At 37.1% G+C, this 18,614-nt stretch overlaps 1 protein-coding gene across 1 annotated transcript in view; it reads right to left on the bottom strand.

Moving 5' to 3' along the window:
• MRAP2 (melanocortin 2 receptor accessory protein 2) overlaps positions 1–18,614 on the bottom strand; it is a 70,615-nt gene that overhangs the window by 35,130 nt on the left and 16,871 nt on the right. Inside the window, exon 2 of the mRNA XM_074187096.1 lies at positions 4,364–4,497. Coding sequence (XP_074043197.1) covers positions 4,364–4,490 — 127 coding nt within the window. The 5' untranslated portion in view covers positions 4,491–4,497. The remainder of the gene's footprint in view (positions 1–4,363; positions 4,498–18,614) is intronic.

Raw genomic sequence — 18,614 nt, 5'->3', positions numbered from 1 at the left:
TAACTAAGTTCAAATCCGGCCTCAGACACTTAATAATTACCTAGCTGTGTGGCCTTGGGCAAACCACTTAATCTTATTGCCTTGCAAAAAACAAAACAAAACAAAACAAAACAAAACAAAACAAAACAAACAAACAAAAAAAAAACAGAAATGTGCCCCATACATAGATACAACCCAAGGAACAGCTGTTAAATAGCACCACTGGGACAAGAAGACTGCATTTAGGATTTACTGAAGGACAGTATTTCCATCTCTCCATCCATCCCTTGCATCTCCTCCAGATTTCCCAGGGTATGCTATTACCTACATCTTCAGGGACTGTGTGAGCAGGTAGGCCATGATGCTGCCTGTTCCCCCCTCCCCAGGCTGCTCTTGGGGAAGGATCATAATCCTTTACAGAACAGGATGAATGTGGATTCCAGACGCAGCCACCTGCAAGCAGACCTCAAACATCAGAGTGGTTCTCCTGGCAGAAACTGGGGAGAGTGCATAATGGTGATTATATCTCTGCAGCCTGGGGGAGAAAGCTGCAGGGTGGGACTCCTCCTCTGATGCTGCAGTTGTGCTTAATGAAACAAAGAGAATGTTTCACTTGCAGCTGGGGCTCCTTGAGGACCAGACTGTGGAGTGGTTGTGTTTCATTGGACGGCATTTCCATGCTATGTGCTGGATCATTAATTGAACCAATATCTTCCCTAACAATTCAAAGTTGTAGCAGAGAGAAAGAAATCTAAGCCAGCCTTTCCTATCACTCTCTTACAGGCACTGACACACAAACATACACACACTTACAGAGACACACATACAGATACTCACACAAAGACACATACACATTCACACAGACACACAGATGCACACACACACACACACACACACACACACACACACACACACACAAACACACAAACATCACCCTTCTCTCTGCAAGCAAAGCCAGACACCTGGGAATCCTTTCAAATCATGGGTTGAGAGTTGGTTTCTGTATGGACTTTGCTGTCTACTCTTCACATAACTGAGTCTATCAGCTGACAAAGAGACCTGGACCATTTGGGCTTCCAAGAAGCACATAAAATCCTCTACTTTTGCTCTCTGCCCATTGGGAGGTGCTCCTTTTATGCCCTTGGGATGTCATTACATTGAAAAAGTCACTTGTTCTTTCACATCAAATGAGAAATAGCCTAAGAACCTTTGCCAAGCAAATGAAGAAAAAAATGGCAAAATAGCAATATACATAGCTTTGGGAAAAACTAACACATACGTGTTTAAAATGCAAGGATTTGAACACCAAATGAGAATAAAGGATTTTACCTGCAAATTAGATATCAAAGTAGTAGGATTCATTGAAGACTACAAATTGAAGGTTGTAAACATGTTTATCTATATGAAATGAGAAAACTTATTGGAACTGCTGTAATTCAGCTTGAAGACAAAAGACAGAGTGCTGTGTTTCTTAGCATCACACTTGTGTTCTCTAGAAGATGATTTTCAGAAGCCCAAGTCTTCAGTGTTTTCATACAACGCTCTGTATAAGATTATATCCTAGACATTTTCTACACCGTATATCATGGCAAACATTAAGGAATACTGTTTATGTGTAACAAATACTATTGTACTCCAAATGAAGAAGGAAATGTAGGCCAATTTGGATAATTCATCAATCAAAACTGGATGATACACTTGTTCTTTCACATCAAATGAGAAATAGCCTAAGAACCTTTGCCAGGCAAAAGAAGAAGAAACGGGAGAAATAGCATTATACTTACCTTTGGGGAAAAGTGACATATAAGTGTTTAAAACACAAGGATTTGATCTAGGCCCCACATAGAGCAGGGATTCCTCCTCACAGCCCCAGGGCAGAGGGGTGAGCTTGTAAACAGAAAAAAAAAAAGGAACCTGACCATAGACAATTACTTTGGTCCCATGAAGGATCAAAATACTCAATCTGAAGATGACAAAAAGTTCAGACTTCTGCATCTAAAGACTCCCAAGAAATATAGAAATTGGGTTCAGGCTATGACAGAGCTCAAAAAATGTTTTGAAAATCAATTAAGGGAGATAGAAGAAAAATTGGGAAATGAGAGAGATGCAGGAAAAACATGAAAACAAAGTCAGCAACTTAGTCAAGGAGATCCAAAAAATGCTGAAGAAAATGACATGTTAAAAACAAGCTTAGGTCAAATGGATAAAATAGTTCAAAAAGTTACTGAAGAGAAGAATGCTTTAAAAAAGCAGAATTGGTCAGATGGAAAAGGAGATAAGAAAGCTGATGACTTTGTGAGAAATCAAGATACAATAGTTCAACACCAAAAGAATGAAAAACTGGAAGAAAATGTGAAATATCTCATTGAAAAAACAACTGATATGGAAAACAGATCTAGAAAAGATAATTTCAAAATTATTAGGCACATGAAAGTCATGATCAGGAAAAGAGCCTCGACCTCATTTTAAAAGAATTTCTACAGGAAAATTATCCTGATATCCTAAAAGCAGAGGGTAAAATAGAAATTGAGAGAATCCATTGATTCCCCGGAAAAAGATCCCCCCAAAAAACCAACCCCCAGGAATGTTATAGCCAAGTTCCAGAACTCCCAAGTCAAAGAGAAAATATTACAAGTATCCAGAAGGACACAATTCAGATATTGTGGAGCTTAAGTCTGGATTACACAAGACTTAGCAGCAACTACATTAAGGGCTCTGGGGCTTGGAATATAGTATTCCAGAAAGCAAAAGAGCTTGGAATGCAACCAAGAATCAACTACCCAGCTAAACTGAACATCCTCTTCCAGGTGAAAAGATGGACTTCCAACAAAATATGGGAATTTCAAATGTTCCTGGTTGAAACAACCAGAGATAAGCAGAAAGTTTGACCTTCAAGTTCAGGACTCAGGTGAAGCAGAGAGAGAGTGGAGGAGAAGGGTAAATTATGAGGGATTAATGATGATGAACTCTGTGTATTCCTGCATGGAAGATGATACTGATAATACTCAAATGAACCTTCTCATTTATTAGAGCAGGTAGAAGAAGCTTTTATAGATGAGGCACAGGAGAGAGCTGAATTTGAAGATATAATATATTGTAAAAATGGAGTCAGTGGGTGAAAGAGAAATGTACTGGGAGTAAGAGAAAGGAGAGGCAGAATAGGCTAAGGTATTTCATGTAGCTTTTGCAATGGTATGGAAGAGGGGAAGGCCAGAGGGAATGAGGGAGCCTTCATTCTCATCAGAAATGGCTTAGACAGGAAACAGCATACACACTCAATAGGGTATAGATATCTAGAAGAAATAAGAGAGAAGTGGGAAAGGGAGAGGGGAAGGGAGATGTGGGTGATAGACGAGATGGTAGATCATAGGAGAGGATAGTCAGATATAACACATTTTCTTTTTTACTTTTTGCAAGGCGCTGGGATTGAGTGACCTGTCTGGAACCACAGGGCTGGGTGGTTGCTGGGTCTCTGGGGTGGGATGTGGGCTTGGGGCCTCTTGGCCCCAGGACTGATGTTCTGTCCTCTGCACCACTCGGCTACCCCACAGCACATTTGTGAAGAGAGACAGAGTGAAAGTAGAAAGAAAATATAATAGATGCTAGTGGGGAGGAATGGATGGAGGGAATTGCAATCAGCAGCTATGGAAAAATATGGAAGTCACTTCTATGATGGACTTGCGATAAAGAATGCCATCTACCCAAGACAGAGCTAATGGTATCAGAACACAGACTTAAACACATTTTTTTCTCTTTCTTTTACTTTATTTTTCATGAGATTTTATATTCTTGTGGAGGAGGGGGGATTATATTGGCTCTTAAACAAGAATATTTTAGTAATGTGTAAATTAATTAAAGAAAATTTAAAAAAAAACAAAAACTTGGACTGGCTTAATAGCTCCCTTGCTTAAAGGTTGTCATATTGTCCCAGAACATAGTATTTTATGTTTCATTACAAAAACATTTTTAAAGGACCAGATTACAGATCTGGGGTTTTATTTCTTAGCAAGATTTTTAAAAAATGTTTAGGGGTTGGATGGATGGAAATAAGGGAAAGAGAAGTTACTTAATATGAGAGAATTTATTATTGAGCTATTTTATTTAAAGAACTTGTTATGCATTTAACTTGAAACAACAACAAAACCAATTAAATACACATTTAAGATTATTTACACTTAAATAGATGTTCACGTTCCAGTAAATTTCAATCAAAAAAGAGAAAAAGAAGACACATCCCCCAAATTAGAAATTTTTTATAAAAGCAGTCATAATAAATAGGAGAGAACATAAACTATTTTACATCAAGCTTAAGTGAAAGAAAAGGCATGAAAAAAGACTGAGGAAATAGCACATTTATACTATAGAACCCTTGAGAAAGACTTACATTTATGGGCTTTCAGGCCTTCAAATGAAACTGGTCCAATTTCATAATATTCATATTCCCAAGTATAGTCAGAATTAGATGAGGGTAGCTGAGATGTTCTGTTGGAAATTAATCTCTGGGCAGACATCTCCGACCTGTGCAAATGAATAAATATAAATACAAAATCTATTAAGTCATTGACAAAAGTAAAGCTATTCTAATAAACTCTCCCTATTTCTTAATTCAAAAAGGTCATCCTTATTGAATCACTGAAGAAGTAATTCAATGATGCTATGCTAGGTATTCTTCACAAAGGGTTACACAGTGTTCCTGCTCTCTGAAAGTAAAAATAAATCAATAAATAAAACCTTTAACAAATTGGACAATGGGGGGGGGGTTATGGAAAAAAGAACAATAAAGGGGCGGCTAGGTGGCGCAGTGGATAAAGCACCGGCCTTAGAGTCAGGAGTACCTGGGTTCAAATCCAGTCTCAGACACTTAACCCCATTTGCCTTGCAAAAAAAAAAAAAAAGAACAATAAAATCAATAATGTAACTGATTCTATAAATGGGTAGTAAAGTATGAAAACTATAAATGAGGCAAGTAGATTTGTATTTTACAAAAGACAAACAAAATGTATTTTGTAAAGAAGTTGGGATAAGTAGCTATTGAGAATTAAATAAAGGTTATAGATTTCAAAGAAAATTTGGAAGAAAATAAGAATTAAAGTGGCCAAGTATTATCGAGTGTCAAACTTGATTATAAAATAATTGGATACTTAACTAAATATAAAAAATATGAGTAGAACAACAAATAATTATCAACCACTACATACAAAATACTAGGGATACACATATTAAATTGAGAATAGTTCCCTTGCCAATTTATTGACTGGAAAATCAAGACCAAGACATAATTAAAAACATTCATACACACACAAACACACACACATGCAACAGTGTTAGTAAAGTTAATTAACACAAACTCTTGGGGAAACACTTATTTAGCAATATCTTAGTGAAACTGGAAAACACTTTAAAGGAAAATATATTTAGATCAGAATATAACAGCATAAAACTACAATAAGCACCAAAGAAGTAACCTAAATAAAAAGTACACATCTAAAAAAATTAGAGGATCATTGAAGATAAAATCTTTTTTTGAATGTCATCTTATTTTTTAATTATATTCAAAGATAGTTTTCTACATTCATCTTTCTGTAAGTTTTTGAGTTCCACATTTTTTGCCACCCTCACATCTCCCCCATGAAAGTGAGCTGGCTGATATGGGTTATATATGCACATTCACATTGAACATATTTCCATATTAGTCATGTTGTGAACAAAAGGGGGAAAACCCATGGAAAAATACATACACACACACAAAAATTGGAAATAGTATGCTTTATTTTTCATTTAGACTCCATAGTTCTTTCTCTGGACGTGGATGGCATTTTGCAATTGTCCTTGATCACTGTACTGCTGAGAAAAGCCATGTCTATCATAGTCGATAATCACACAACAATGCTATTAATGTGTACAATGTACTCCTGGTTCTGCTCGTTTCACTCACCATCAGTCCATGCAAGTCTTTCCAAAATTTTCTGAAGTCTCCCCACTCATGATTTTTTTGGAAAGATTTTATTTATTTTTGTTTTTTAATTTATTTTTATTTATTTTGAGTTTTATAATTTATAATCTTTACATTGTTTCCATGGTATACATTGATGTAATGTGATGAGAGAGAATGTTGATCTGAATGTGATGAGAGGAGAAATCATATCCTTAAGGAAGAAACATAAAGTACGAGATACAGCAAAATTACATAATAAGACAACGTTTTTTGTTTTGTTTTGTTTTTAAATTAAAGGTAGTAGTCTTTGGTCTTTGTTCAAACTCCACAATTCTTTCCAGGATACAGATGGCATTCTTTGTCAGATATCCCAGATTTGTGCCTGATTGTTATCCTGTTGGTATGAGCAAACCATCAAGGTTGATCACCACCACCCCCCATGTTGCTGTTAGGTTGTACAGTGTTTTTCTGGTTCTGCTCATCTCGCTCAGTATCAGTTCAAATCCTTCCAGGCTTCCTTGAATTCCCATCCCTCCTGGTTTCTAATTGAACAACAGTGTTCCATCAGACACATATACCACAGTTTATTAAGTCATTCCCCAATTGATGGACATTCACTCAATTTCCAATTCTTTGCCACCACAAACAGAGCTGCTATGAATATTTTTGTACAAGTGATGTTTTTACCCTTTTTCATAATCTCTTCAGGGTATAGATCCAGTAGTGGCATTGCTGGATCAAAGGGTATGCAAATTTTTGTTGCCTTTTGGGCATAATTCCAAATTGCTATCCAGAAAAGTTGGATGAGTTTACAGCTACATCAACAATGTATTCCACTCATCATTTTTTATAAAACAATAGTACTCCATCACATTCATTTACCACATGTTCAACCATTGCCCAAATGATAGGCACCTCCTCTATTTCCATTTCTTTGCCATTATAAAAAAAAAGGCTTCTATATTTTTGTACATAAGGGTCTTTTCTCCTTTTTTTAATGATCTTAGGGATACAGACCTAGTAGTGGTCTTGTTGGATCAAAGGGTATACACAGTTTTATTGCTCTCCAGCAGGGTTGAATCAGTTCACAACTCCACCAAATACTGAGTTAATGTCTCAGTTTTCCCATATCCCCTGGAACATGGATCATTTTTCTTTTTTGTCATTTTAACCAATTTGATACATATAAGGTGGGATATCAGCTGTTTTAATTTTAATTTAATTTTAATAATGATTTGGAGCATTTTTATATGACTAGAGATAGCTTTAATTTCTTTTTTTTTGAAAACTGTTTATTCGGGGAGGCTAGGTGGGACAGTGGATAAAGCACTGGCCCTGGAGTCAGGAGTACTTGGGTTCAAATCCAGTCTCAGACACTTAATAATTACCTAGCTGTGTGGCCTTGGGCAAGCCACTTAACCGCATTTGCCTTGCAAAAACCTAAAAAAAACAAAACTGCTTATTCATACTTTTGATCATTTATCAATTGGGGAATGACTTGTATTCTTTTTTTTTTTTTAGATTTTTCAAGGTAATGGGGTTAAGTGGCTTGCCCAAGGCCACACGGCTAGGTAAGTATTCAGTGTCTGAGGCTGGATTTGAATTCAGGTACTCTTGACTCCAAGGCCAGTACTCTATCCACTGTGCCACCTAGCTGCCCCAATGACTTGTATTTTTATAAATTTGACTCAAATCTGTATTTTAGAAATTTTATCAGAAACACTATCTGTGGAAATTATTTCCCAGTTTTCTGCATTCCTTCTAATCTTGGATTGCATTAGTTTTATTAGTGCTAAAACTTACAGTAAAATTATAATAAAACAGTTGATGAACAGTTAACTCAGAGGATTTGATTTTCAGCTTAATCAAAGCATAGCTGCGTTAATTATAGTCAAAAAGAAGAGAGCACTTAGGCAGAGAGAGAGAAATACTGAGGAAATGCTTCTCATCCTATTGTACAAGGCTACACATTTTTGAAAGGGGAAAAAAATCAAACAACATGATAGACCAGATTGATAAGGGTATATAAAATTGGGAGATGAATTTAGTAGACAAAATAATGGACATTTCAAAATAGAACTATAGAATATCAATAAGTTCAATAGGAAAGGCTAAATTATTGAGTTTTTGGTTATTTTATATTATTACAATAATCTTGTTGTGAGAGTAATCATAAACTCCTTTCCCACCAAAAAAAAAAAATAAGAAACCTCAAGAATAGTGAGAGAGAGAAAAATCTGTGTTCAGATTCCAATGGCTCTGTCTCTGGGATGAGTTGCCTTTCCCATCATAGCCAACAGAGAAGTTGGTTCAAAGTTTTTCTCACAGTTGCTATCACTAGCTGTTATTTCCCTCCACTCTATTCCTCCCCATTCTCATATATTCCATTTTCTCTCTCCTTTCACCCTGTCCCTGTTCAGAAGAGTGTTGTATCTGAGTACCCTCTCCCACAATCTTCTCTCTCTTCTATCACCTATACCCCCTTTCCTCCCCCTGTTCCCCCTTATCCTACTCCTTCTCATTTTTTCCTCTAGGGTGAGATAGATTTCTCTGCCCTATTGTGTGTGTAATTTCCTCTCTGAGCCATTTCTGATGAGAATGAAGGCTCACTCATTCCCCCTCACCTTCCCCTGTTCCACTCCATTGTAAAAACTTTTTCTTGACTCTTATGTGAAATATCTTAGCCCCTTCTTACTCTCCTTTCTCTTCCTCCCAGTACTTTCCTTTATCACCCATTGACTCCATCTTTATACTATATTATATCATTATATTCTGCTCCTTTCTGTGCCTTGTCTATATAGATAGATATAGATTAGATATAGATATAGATATAGATATAGATATAGATATGGATATGGATATAGATATGGATATGGATATAGATATGGATATGGATATGGATATAGATATGGATATAGATATAGATATGGATATAGATATGGATATGGATATGGATATAGATAGATATAGATATGGATATGGATATGGATATGGATATGGATATGGATATAGATATGGATATAGATATAGATATAGATATAGATATAGATATAGATATAGATATAGATATAGATATAGATATAGATATAGATATAGATATAGATATAGATATAGATATAGATATAGATATGGATATAGATATGGATATAGATATGGATATAGATAGATATTCCTAACTGCTTTTATTAATGAGAAAGTTCTTATGAGTTATCAGTGTCTTCTTCCCATGCAGTAATACAAGCAGTTCAACATCATTAAGTTCCTCATAGTTAGTCCTTCTTGTTCACCCCCTCTATGGTTTACCTGAGTCCTGTACTTAGAGATCAAACTTTCTGTTCAGCTCTCACAACAAGATTATTGTAATAATATAAAATAAACAAACTTTTCTATTCAGCTCTAGTTGTTTCAATAGGAAAGTTTGAAAGTTCCCCATTTCACTGAAAGTCCATCTTTTCCCCTGAAAGAGTATGCTCAGTTATAATGGGTAGTTGATTCTTGGTTATAAACCAAGCTCTTTTGCCTTCCAGAATAACATATTCCAATTCCTACAGCCTTTAAGGGAGATGCTTCCAGATCCTGTGTAATCCTGACTATAGAGCCACAGTAGTTGAATTGCTTGTTTCTGCAGCTTTTAGTATTTTCTCTTTGACTTGGGTGTTTTGGAGTTCGGCTATAATATTCCTGAGAGTTTTTCGTTTGGGATCTTTTTCAGGAGGTGATCAATGAATTCCCTCAATTTCTATTTTATCTTTTGCTTTTAGGATCTCAGGGCAATTTTGCTGTATTATTTCTTGAAAAATGAAGTCTAGGCACTTTTCCTGGTCATGACTTTCAAGTAGCCCAATAATATTTTTTTTGCAAGGCAAATGGGGTTAAGTGGCTTGACCAAGGCCACACAGCAAGGTAATTATTAAGTGTCTGAGGCCAGATTTTGAACTCAAGGACCCCTGACTCCAGGGCCGGTGCTCTATCCACTGTGCCACCTAGCCACCCCAGCCCAATAATTTTTGAATTATCTCTCCTGGATCTTTTTCAAGGTCAGTTGTTTTTCCAATGAGATATTTCACATTTATTTCTTCCTGAGTTCTCGCAAGGTCATCAGCTTCCTGCATTTGAAGGAGTTATCTTCAGAAAGCTTTTTTTATCTCATTTTCCAGCTAGCCAATTCTGTTTTTTAAGGCATTCTTTTCCTCATTTGCCTTTTGTGTTACTTTTTACCATTTGGCCTAAACTGGTTTTTAATATGTTATTTTCTTCAGTATTTTTTTTTGTATTTCTTTCACCAAGTTACTGACTTGGTTTTCATGATTTATCTGTCTCACTCTCATTTCTCCTCCTAAATTTTCCCCTCCTCCCTTAATTGCTTTTCAAAGTCTTTTTTGAGTTCATCCATAGCCTAAGCCCCATTTTCTATTTCTCTTGGAGGTTCTGGATACAGAAGCTTTGATTGTGCCATCTTCTGAGTATGCATTTTGGTCTTCCATGGGACAAAAGTAATTTTCTATGGTCAGATTCTTCTTTTTCTGTTGTTTGCTCATTTCCTTAACCTTTGACTGATTTACCACACTTCCAATGCTTTGGGGGGTGGGGGTTGGGACAACCTACAGGACCTTAATTCCTCCAAGTTCTTATGAGAGGCTCTGACTGCTCTCTTGTGTGTGTTCAGGCCCTCCCCTCTGCTCTAGACCTGTGAGGAAGGTCCCTACTTGGCTGTGGTGGTGGTGTAGTTTTGGGGCCCAGACTGAAACCTAGATCTGAGAGCAGGCAAACAGTTGAGTCCTGCTCCAGGGTGAGCAGAGAGACCTCTGCAGTCTCCCCTGACCCCCTTACCATCTATGGGCTGAGAGCTCTGGACATGCTGGATGACTCTGCTAACTCCCGCTGCAAGTTCTCACCATAGGGTTGCTCTGAGACTGGTGCTCTGCTCCACACTCACCACCCCTTCCGGCTGTCCCTGATGATCCCTGGGCCAAGAGGTCCGGAAACCATCCCCTCTGCCAGGCTCCTGGCCCAGCTGTGCTGCACTGAGGCTGTGGTTGTGCCTTTTTCCAACCCGGTCCCAGTGGAATGGACCTTTCTCATGAATTTCTAAGTTATCTTGGACTGGGAAATTGTTTCACTCAGTCTTTCTGTGGGTTCTGCCCCTCTAAATTTTGGCTAGAGTCATAATTTGATGGCTTTTAGAGTTTTGGGGGGAATGAGTTTCTGGGAATTCCCACCTTCATGCCACCATCTTAGCTCCACCCCACCATCTTGGATCCATTCCCTGGAAAGCAAGATATTCTTACAAAGAGTTAATTTTACCAAGTAACAGAAGTGCTTCTATTATTCTGTTAAAATTTTTTTTAAAAAGCCAAGTAGCCAAAGATGGTGGTACATATCTAAGTAACTCCCAGAGCTTTTCCCAAAACAACTTTGGATGATGCCTCTAAATAGATCTAAAACAACAGAACCTACAGAAAAAAAGAGTAAATCAAGTTTTCGACTCAGGATAACTTGGAGGAATTTCAGGGTTCCTTGGGGCAGCTAGGTGGCTCAGTAAATGAAGCACCAGCCTTCAATTCAGGAAGACCTCAGTTGAAATGTGGCCTCAGACTCTTAATACTTAGTTGTGTGACCTTGGACAAAATGAGAACATGTGTGTGGTTTTAAAACAAAAGACAGCAATAAAACTTAAGAAAGAAAATGAAAAGACAGCCTAAGTTCAATGGTGAAAGGAGAAATCAGTGCCCAAAAGTACGTCTTGGAGTAAAATTTGAGTTCAGATCTTGTCTCTGGATTATGAACTTATTAATTGCATAACCCAGCAAAAGTCATTTAACCTGCTTCAGTCTCAGTGTCTTCATCTGTAAAATGGGAATAATAATAGTATCTATCTCATTTGGTTATTGGGAAAAACATATGTACAGTACTTTCCAAACATTAAAATTCCAAATAAATGCTATTATTAGAGACAGCTGGGTGATAGATATCCAAGTAGTGGATAGCACTTAACCTGGAGACAGGAAGAAAAAAGTTCAGATCTAGCCCAGATATTTGTTCACTGCATGACCATAGCCTCAGTTTTCTGACGTGTAAAATTGGGGTAACAATGGCCCCTTCCTCTTAGGATTATGGTAAAGGTAAAATGAAATATCATATGTAAAGCACTTTGCAAACCTTAAAGTACTGTATAAGTTCTATCTATCTATTATTATTGAAAGAAGCCATCTCGGGGGCTACTAGGTGGCGCAATGGATAGAGGCCTGGTCCTGGAATCAGGAGGACCTGAGTTCAAATCAGGCCTTAGACACTTAATAATGACCTAGTTGTGTGACCTTAGGCAAGTCACTTAACCTTATTGCCTAAAAAACAAAAAACAAAAAGGAGAAGAAGAAGAAGATGTTGTCTTGTAATTGCTTACTTTGCTATCAGAGACAGGACTCAACTTTTCTACATTTTGAAAGTTTTCCAGATATTTTCTGGAAACTGTTATTCCTTTTATATTACAATACTATAACTCTTTTGTTAAGAGCAGGAGTCAAGAAGCTATATCCAACCATGCTAACCTGGACCAGTTTCCATTGACACAGGGAACAATTATGGCCACCATAGTCCCTTGCTTATCATTTACAAAAAAGCATTGTGTACTGCCTCCTTAACCCTTGTTATGGTCATCACAACCTGTCCATTCTGTTTACTCAGAACAAGAGAAGAACATAGATCTCCAACTTGACTTGGAACTTTTCGATAGATATTGAACTTGTTTGAAAAAGCTAAGTCAATGTAAGTTACCAGAGTATAAAGCTGAACATTTAGGAGGAAAATGGCCCCCTCTGGATAAGATCTGGGAAATAGGAGCCTGAAGAATTGATAAGAAAAACTTCTCTTTGCTTTCAATTATTTATCTATCTTCAGTCATTCTTTCCATACTCAGAACCTCCAACCACACAATTCATAGGACAGCACTAACATAGATATTCTTATTTTTTTAATGTGAAATTCTCCCCATCTTTCATAGGTTCAGACACCTTAAAATGAAAAACTGAGAACCCAAGTCTTATGAGACTTAATTCCTCTTTTCTGAATTCTTTTTTCCCAGAAGGAAAATAACTTTAAGGGGAAAAAAGTGTCTACTCAGTTTCAGTAATAGAAATGGAAAAAAAAAAGGATTAGGAATTTATTTCCACTTGTGATCTGAGTAGGACTTAAGAGAATACAGAAAAGTGTTAGGACTAAAAATTTCAGAATGGGCTACCTCGTAAGCTCTCCTTGAAAGATTTAAGCTGAGGCTAGATGAACACTTACTGGGGTTTTGGAATGGGCATTGCTCCATTACTTGGGCTGAGGCATGGAGTGTAGAATGGATGGTGGTAGAATTGATGTCTTTAGAGTTGATTGGGACCAAAGAGGTACTCTAGGACAGTCATCTCATTTTGTAAACAAGAAGACTATGGCTCAAGGAGGCTAGCTGGATGATTTGCCAAAATCACTAGATTGTCATCATAAAAAGGAGTTGGAACATAGATCATCTGACTCAAGAAAAACTAGGTGACACATTGTATAGAGTGCTGAACCTATGATCAGGAAGACTCATCTTCCTGATTTCAGATCTAACCTTAGACATTTACTAGCTGTGTGATTCTGGGCACCTTTCTCATTTGTAAATTGAGTTGGAAAAGGAAATGGTAAACCACTTAGTGTCTTTGCCAAGAAAACCATAAATGGGGTCATGAAGAGTTGGACATAACTGAAAAATGACTAAACAACAGCAAAAATGAGTTGTAGAAGACATTCCAATGTTTGCCAAGAAAACCCAAATGGGGTTACAAAGAGTCAGATCTAACTGAAAAAAATACTCAACCAAAACAACCTCTGACTCCAGAGGTAGTGCTGTTTTCATTGTACATGACTTTCTAAACTCCCTTCTAAGGGCTTTCATTCTGTGGTTTTTATGAACCTTATGAGAAGAGCATTAATTTGGACAGATATTTCAGATTAAAAACTAGACAATAGGGTCTAAATTTGTTCATCTGTTCATGCCTACTACCTCATTCATCCAACAATTCACCACCACCACCAATCATATTGTGATGTAGATTAGTCTATTTAGAGAACAGTTCTCTATGTCCTTTCAATAAGACAGAAAAATAATGATACCTAATCTTAAAAGATATAATTTTTTTCCTTTTAAACACCTTTGTTGCTAGAACCTGATTAATATGATTCAGGCTAACTTGAAAATCACAGTGGTCAAAATATTCTAATGATTTCATGTTTTAAAAAAAGGAAAAATGAATCTTATAGAATACTTGTGGCTAAATATTCAGTATCACCAATGTGGCTAATGCAATAAATGATGCAGATGAGATCCAAATCATGTCATTAGAAATGACAAGAAGAAAAGACATAAATATAACATACTGGGGAAAATAAAAATGATATCATTGTGCTCTGTCTATATAGTACCCAAGAACATAGAGATAACTCTGGTGTCCTCTCTCACTGCCAGAGTTTTGTTCACATCAGAATTTTATTGTTCCATCACTGTCCACAACCTCATTTTAGAGTTTTCTTGGCAAAGATACTGGGTTGGTTTGTAATTTCCTTCTCCAGCTCATTTTATAGATGAGGAAACTGAAGCAAACAATTCCCTGATGATCTAATGAATAAATGAATGTATGAGAAAACAAGTATTAATTTTACTTTGCTAAGCTTTATGGATACAAATAGAAAAGTGAGTCTGTTGCCTTCAAAGAGATGGATCACATTCTTTTACACAAAATGAAAACGTTGTAGGGTGCAATTTCAGGGCAGATGATAGTAGTAATGGTGATGATGATGATGATGACTAATTATATAGCCTACTATGTACCACTCTGTGAAGCGCTCTTTACAAATAGCATTTCAATCGATCCTCACAACAGCCCTGCGAGGTAGGTGCTGTTTTATCCCTATTATAAAGATGAAGAAACCAACACAACTAGAAGTTAAGTGACTTGCCCAAGATCCTATAGCTAGTAAGTGTCTGAGGATGAATTTGAACTTGGATCTTCTTGCCTGCAGGCCTGACATGTTAAAGACCTGTAGTCTGTCTGGCAAGTTATCAAGTTTGACTGCTATAAAGAGGAAGAAAAAAGGCTGTTGTGTAAACACAGCATTATTTTAATTTCAATTTATAAATCCTTTTTTCTAATGTTAAATCAACAAAATGACTTTAGTGGTGAGAATTTTCTTTTTCAGGTCTTCAGTAATGATGGATGCTGAAGAAGGAAATAAAGCAGCAGCAGAGGCAGCTTTCAGGATATATTTCCATTGGATTTGTTTCTTCGATGATAAATGGGACAGGTTAGGGCAGGGTAGAGCAGGGATTAGGGGAGAGGGTAGGACCAGTACCCTTAGCATTGTTACTCACAGAACTGTTGGGTGATGATGGTGATTTCATATTCCTTATCATGCCTCCTTATAGTTTTTGTCTTAAATGGTCTTTCTGTTACTCTTTAAAAGAATCCAGCTTTTATAATCCAGCCCTATGTGCTTAGAATCTCCCCTGTATAAAAAAAAAAACTAAAAAATTTGAGGTTGCTAAAGTAGCAATCCTTTAATCACCAGACCTGCACTGTCTAAATAACTCAAGGTAATTGCAGATGGCAAAGTTCAGGTCTCTAGTCTACACTATATATATGGATGAATCCTTTTATTCATTATCTGTCAGGTCATGTGCCAGATCCTTTTTTCTTCAGAGGCTGGTATTATTCAGCAACTCCCCCTTCTCTGTTTAGAATATTATGTCCTTGGATTCTCCAGAAACTTGTCATTATCCAGGAAAATTCCTCTTCCTCCATTCTAGAGACTGGGCTTTGGCAACTCATAATACCCCCCCAGACAAAGTTAGAGTTCAAAAACTCTATAGACTAGTGGCTGGTTCCCTTTTCAACAGCTGTCAACCTTCAGGCTGAGAAGCTATATACCATTGCCTCTCCACTGCTGGAGCCAAGAACTCAGGAGCTCTCCCAGGTCCTATAGTTAAATGACCCCAATCTATCTCTTGGGGTCACTTCTCTGACCATAAGAAAATAATTTTGATGTGCCTTTTTCCCAGGTCCCTGAGGTGAGATTATGATACACGTTCCCTCCTGCCACCACCCTCACAGAACCTAAAGGTGCTTTGGGGGCCTCTGCTCTTGGGCCTGTTGTCAGCTTGCCAACCTGAAATCTGCCAATTCATTTCTAGTTTATTTGACCTAAGGAGATGTCTTCATCTTCCATTAAGTACTATTGAACACATCTCTATATTCCAAAAACCTTTAGGAGGTTTGTCAATGGCCATGCCCATCCCTAACAAAGGAATATATTAACATCATAGTCCCAAACAAAGGCTCACCCCTCTGTAACATCATACAGTTGATCAGAAACTCTATTAACTCCTTATAAAAATAATAGGATATAGGGGCAGCTAGGTGGTGCAGTAGATAAAGCACCAGCCCTGGAGTCAGGAGTTCCTGGATTCAAATCTGGTCTCAATTAATAATTACCTAGTTGTGTGGCCTTTGGCAAGCCACTTAACCCCATTTACCTTGCAAAAACCTAATAAATAAACAAACAAACAAATAAATAAATAAATAAATAAATAAATAATGGAATATGATTTCATTAATTTTTGTAAACTCCCAGGTGAGGAAATTCTCTCTACTGAAACAGGTCAGTATCCTCCCTTCACCTTAAAGTCTTAATGAGTTATATAGAGTATTGAGAAGTTAAGTGATTTCCCCAACGTCATCTTGCTATTATATTTTAGAGTTCAAACTTCAACCCAGAACTTCCTGGCTTTGAGACTATTCTCTACCTGCAATGCCATGGCTCCCTCTGATTATAATAATAGCAGTCACCAATAGAAAATATGCATGTTTTAATATATCATCTTGCTTCATAATCAGACCAGCCATCTCTTCATTTCTCAACAGGTTCCAATTCACTGGCACCTTCTCTCCCTTCTCCCAACCCCCTCTTTCCATCTTTCTGGAGCACTGCTATCCCTCATCAGAATGTAAACTTTTTTTTTTAGATTTTATTATTTTGAGTTTCACAATTTGTCCCCTAATCTTAACTTCCTCTCCCCACCCCCCCACAGAAAGCAATTTGTCAGTCTTCACATTGTTTCCATGGTATACATTGATCTAAATTGAATGTGATGAGAAAGAAATCATATCCTTAAGGAAGAAACATAAAGTATAAGAGATAGTGAGATCAGACAATAAGATATCAGGTTTTTTCCCCCTCAATTTAAGGTAATAGTCCTTGGTCTTTGTTCAAATTCCACAGTTCTTTCTCTGGATGCAGATGGTATTCCGCATTGCAGACAGCCCCAAATTGTGCCTGATTGTTGCACTGATGGAATGAGCGAGCCCATCAAATTTGATCATCACCCCCATTTTGTTGTTAGGGCGTACAGTGTTTTTCTGGTTCTGTTCATCTCACTCAGCATCAGTTCATGCAAATCCCTCCAGGCTTCCCTGAATTCCCATTCCTCCTGGTTTCTAATAGAACAATAGTGTTCCATGAAATATATATACCACAGTTTGCTAAGCCATTCCCCAATTGAAGGACATTTACTCAATTTCCAATTCTTTGCCACCACAAACAGGGCTACTGGGAATATTTTTGTACAAGTGATGTTTAGCCTTTTTCGTCATCTCTTCAGGGTATAGACCCAGTAGTGGTATTGCGGGATCAAAGGGTATGCATATTTTTGTTGCCCTTTGGGCTTAGTTCCAAATTTCTCTCCAGAAAGGTTGGATGATTTCACAGCTCCACCAACAGTGTAATAGTGCCCCAGATTTCCCACAACCCTTCCAACAATGATCAGTATCCTTTCTGGTCATATTGGCCAATCTGAGAGGTGTGAGGTGGTACCTCAAAGAAGCTTTAATTTGCATTTCTCTAATAAGTAATGATTTAGAGGAATTGTTCATATGACTATAGATTGCTTTGATCTCCTCATCTGTAATTTGCCTTTGCGTATCCTTTGACCATTTGTCAATTGGGGAATGGCTTTTAAAAAAAAATATGACTCAGTTCTCTGTATATTTTAGAAATGAGTCCTTTGTCAGAAACATTAGTTGAAAAGATTGTTTCCCAATTTACTACATTTCTTTTGATCTTGATTACAGTGGTTTTGTCTGTGCAAAAGCTTTTTAAATTAAATGTAATCAAAATAGTCTAGTTTGTTTTTAATGATGTTCTCTATCTCTTCCTGAGTCATAAATTGCTTCCCTTTCCATAGATCTGACAGGCAAACTAGTCCTTGATCTTCTAATTTGCTTATAATATTGTTTTTATGTCTAAATCCTGTATCCATTTGGATCTTATCTTGGTATAGGGTGTGAGGTGTTGGTCTAATCTAAGTTTCTTCCATACTAACTTCCAATTTTCCCAGCAGTTTTTATCAAAGAGAGAGTTCTTACACAATAGCTGGACTCTTTGGGTTTATCAAACAGCAGATTAATATAATTGTTTCCTGCTATTGCACCTAGTCTATTCCACTGGCCACCACTCTTATTTCTTAGCCAATTCCAGACAGTTTTGATGACTGATGCTCTATAATATAATTTTAGATCAGGTAGGGCTAAGCCCCCTTCTTTTGCACTTTTTTCATTAAATCCCTGGAAATTCTTGACTTTTTATTTCTCCATATGAATTTACTTACAACTTTTTCTAACTC

This window comes from Macrotis lagotis, chromosome 5 (assembly GCF_037893015.1).
Source record: "Macrotis lagotis isolate mMagLag1 chromosome 5, bilby.v1.9.chrom.fasta, whole genome shotgun sequence".
Taxonomy (NCBI): Eukaryota; Metazoa; Chordata; class Mammalia; order Peramelemorphia; family Peramelidae; genus Macrotis; species Macrotis lagotis.
The sequence above is the reverse complement of the archived record's forward strand: the minus strand, read 5'-3'. Positions and strand labels throughout refer to the sequence as shown.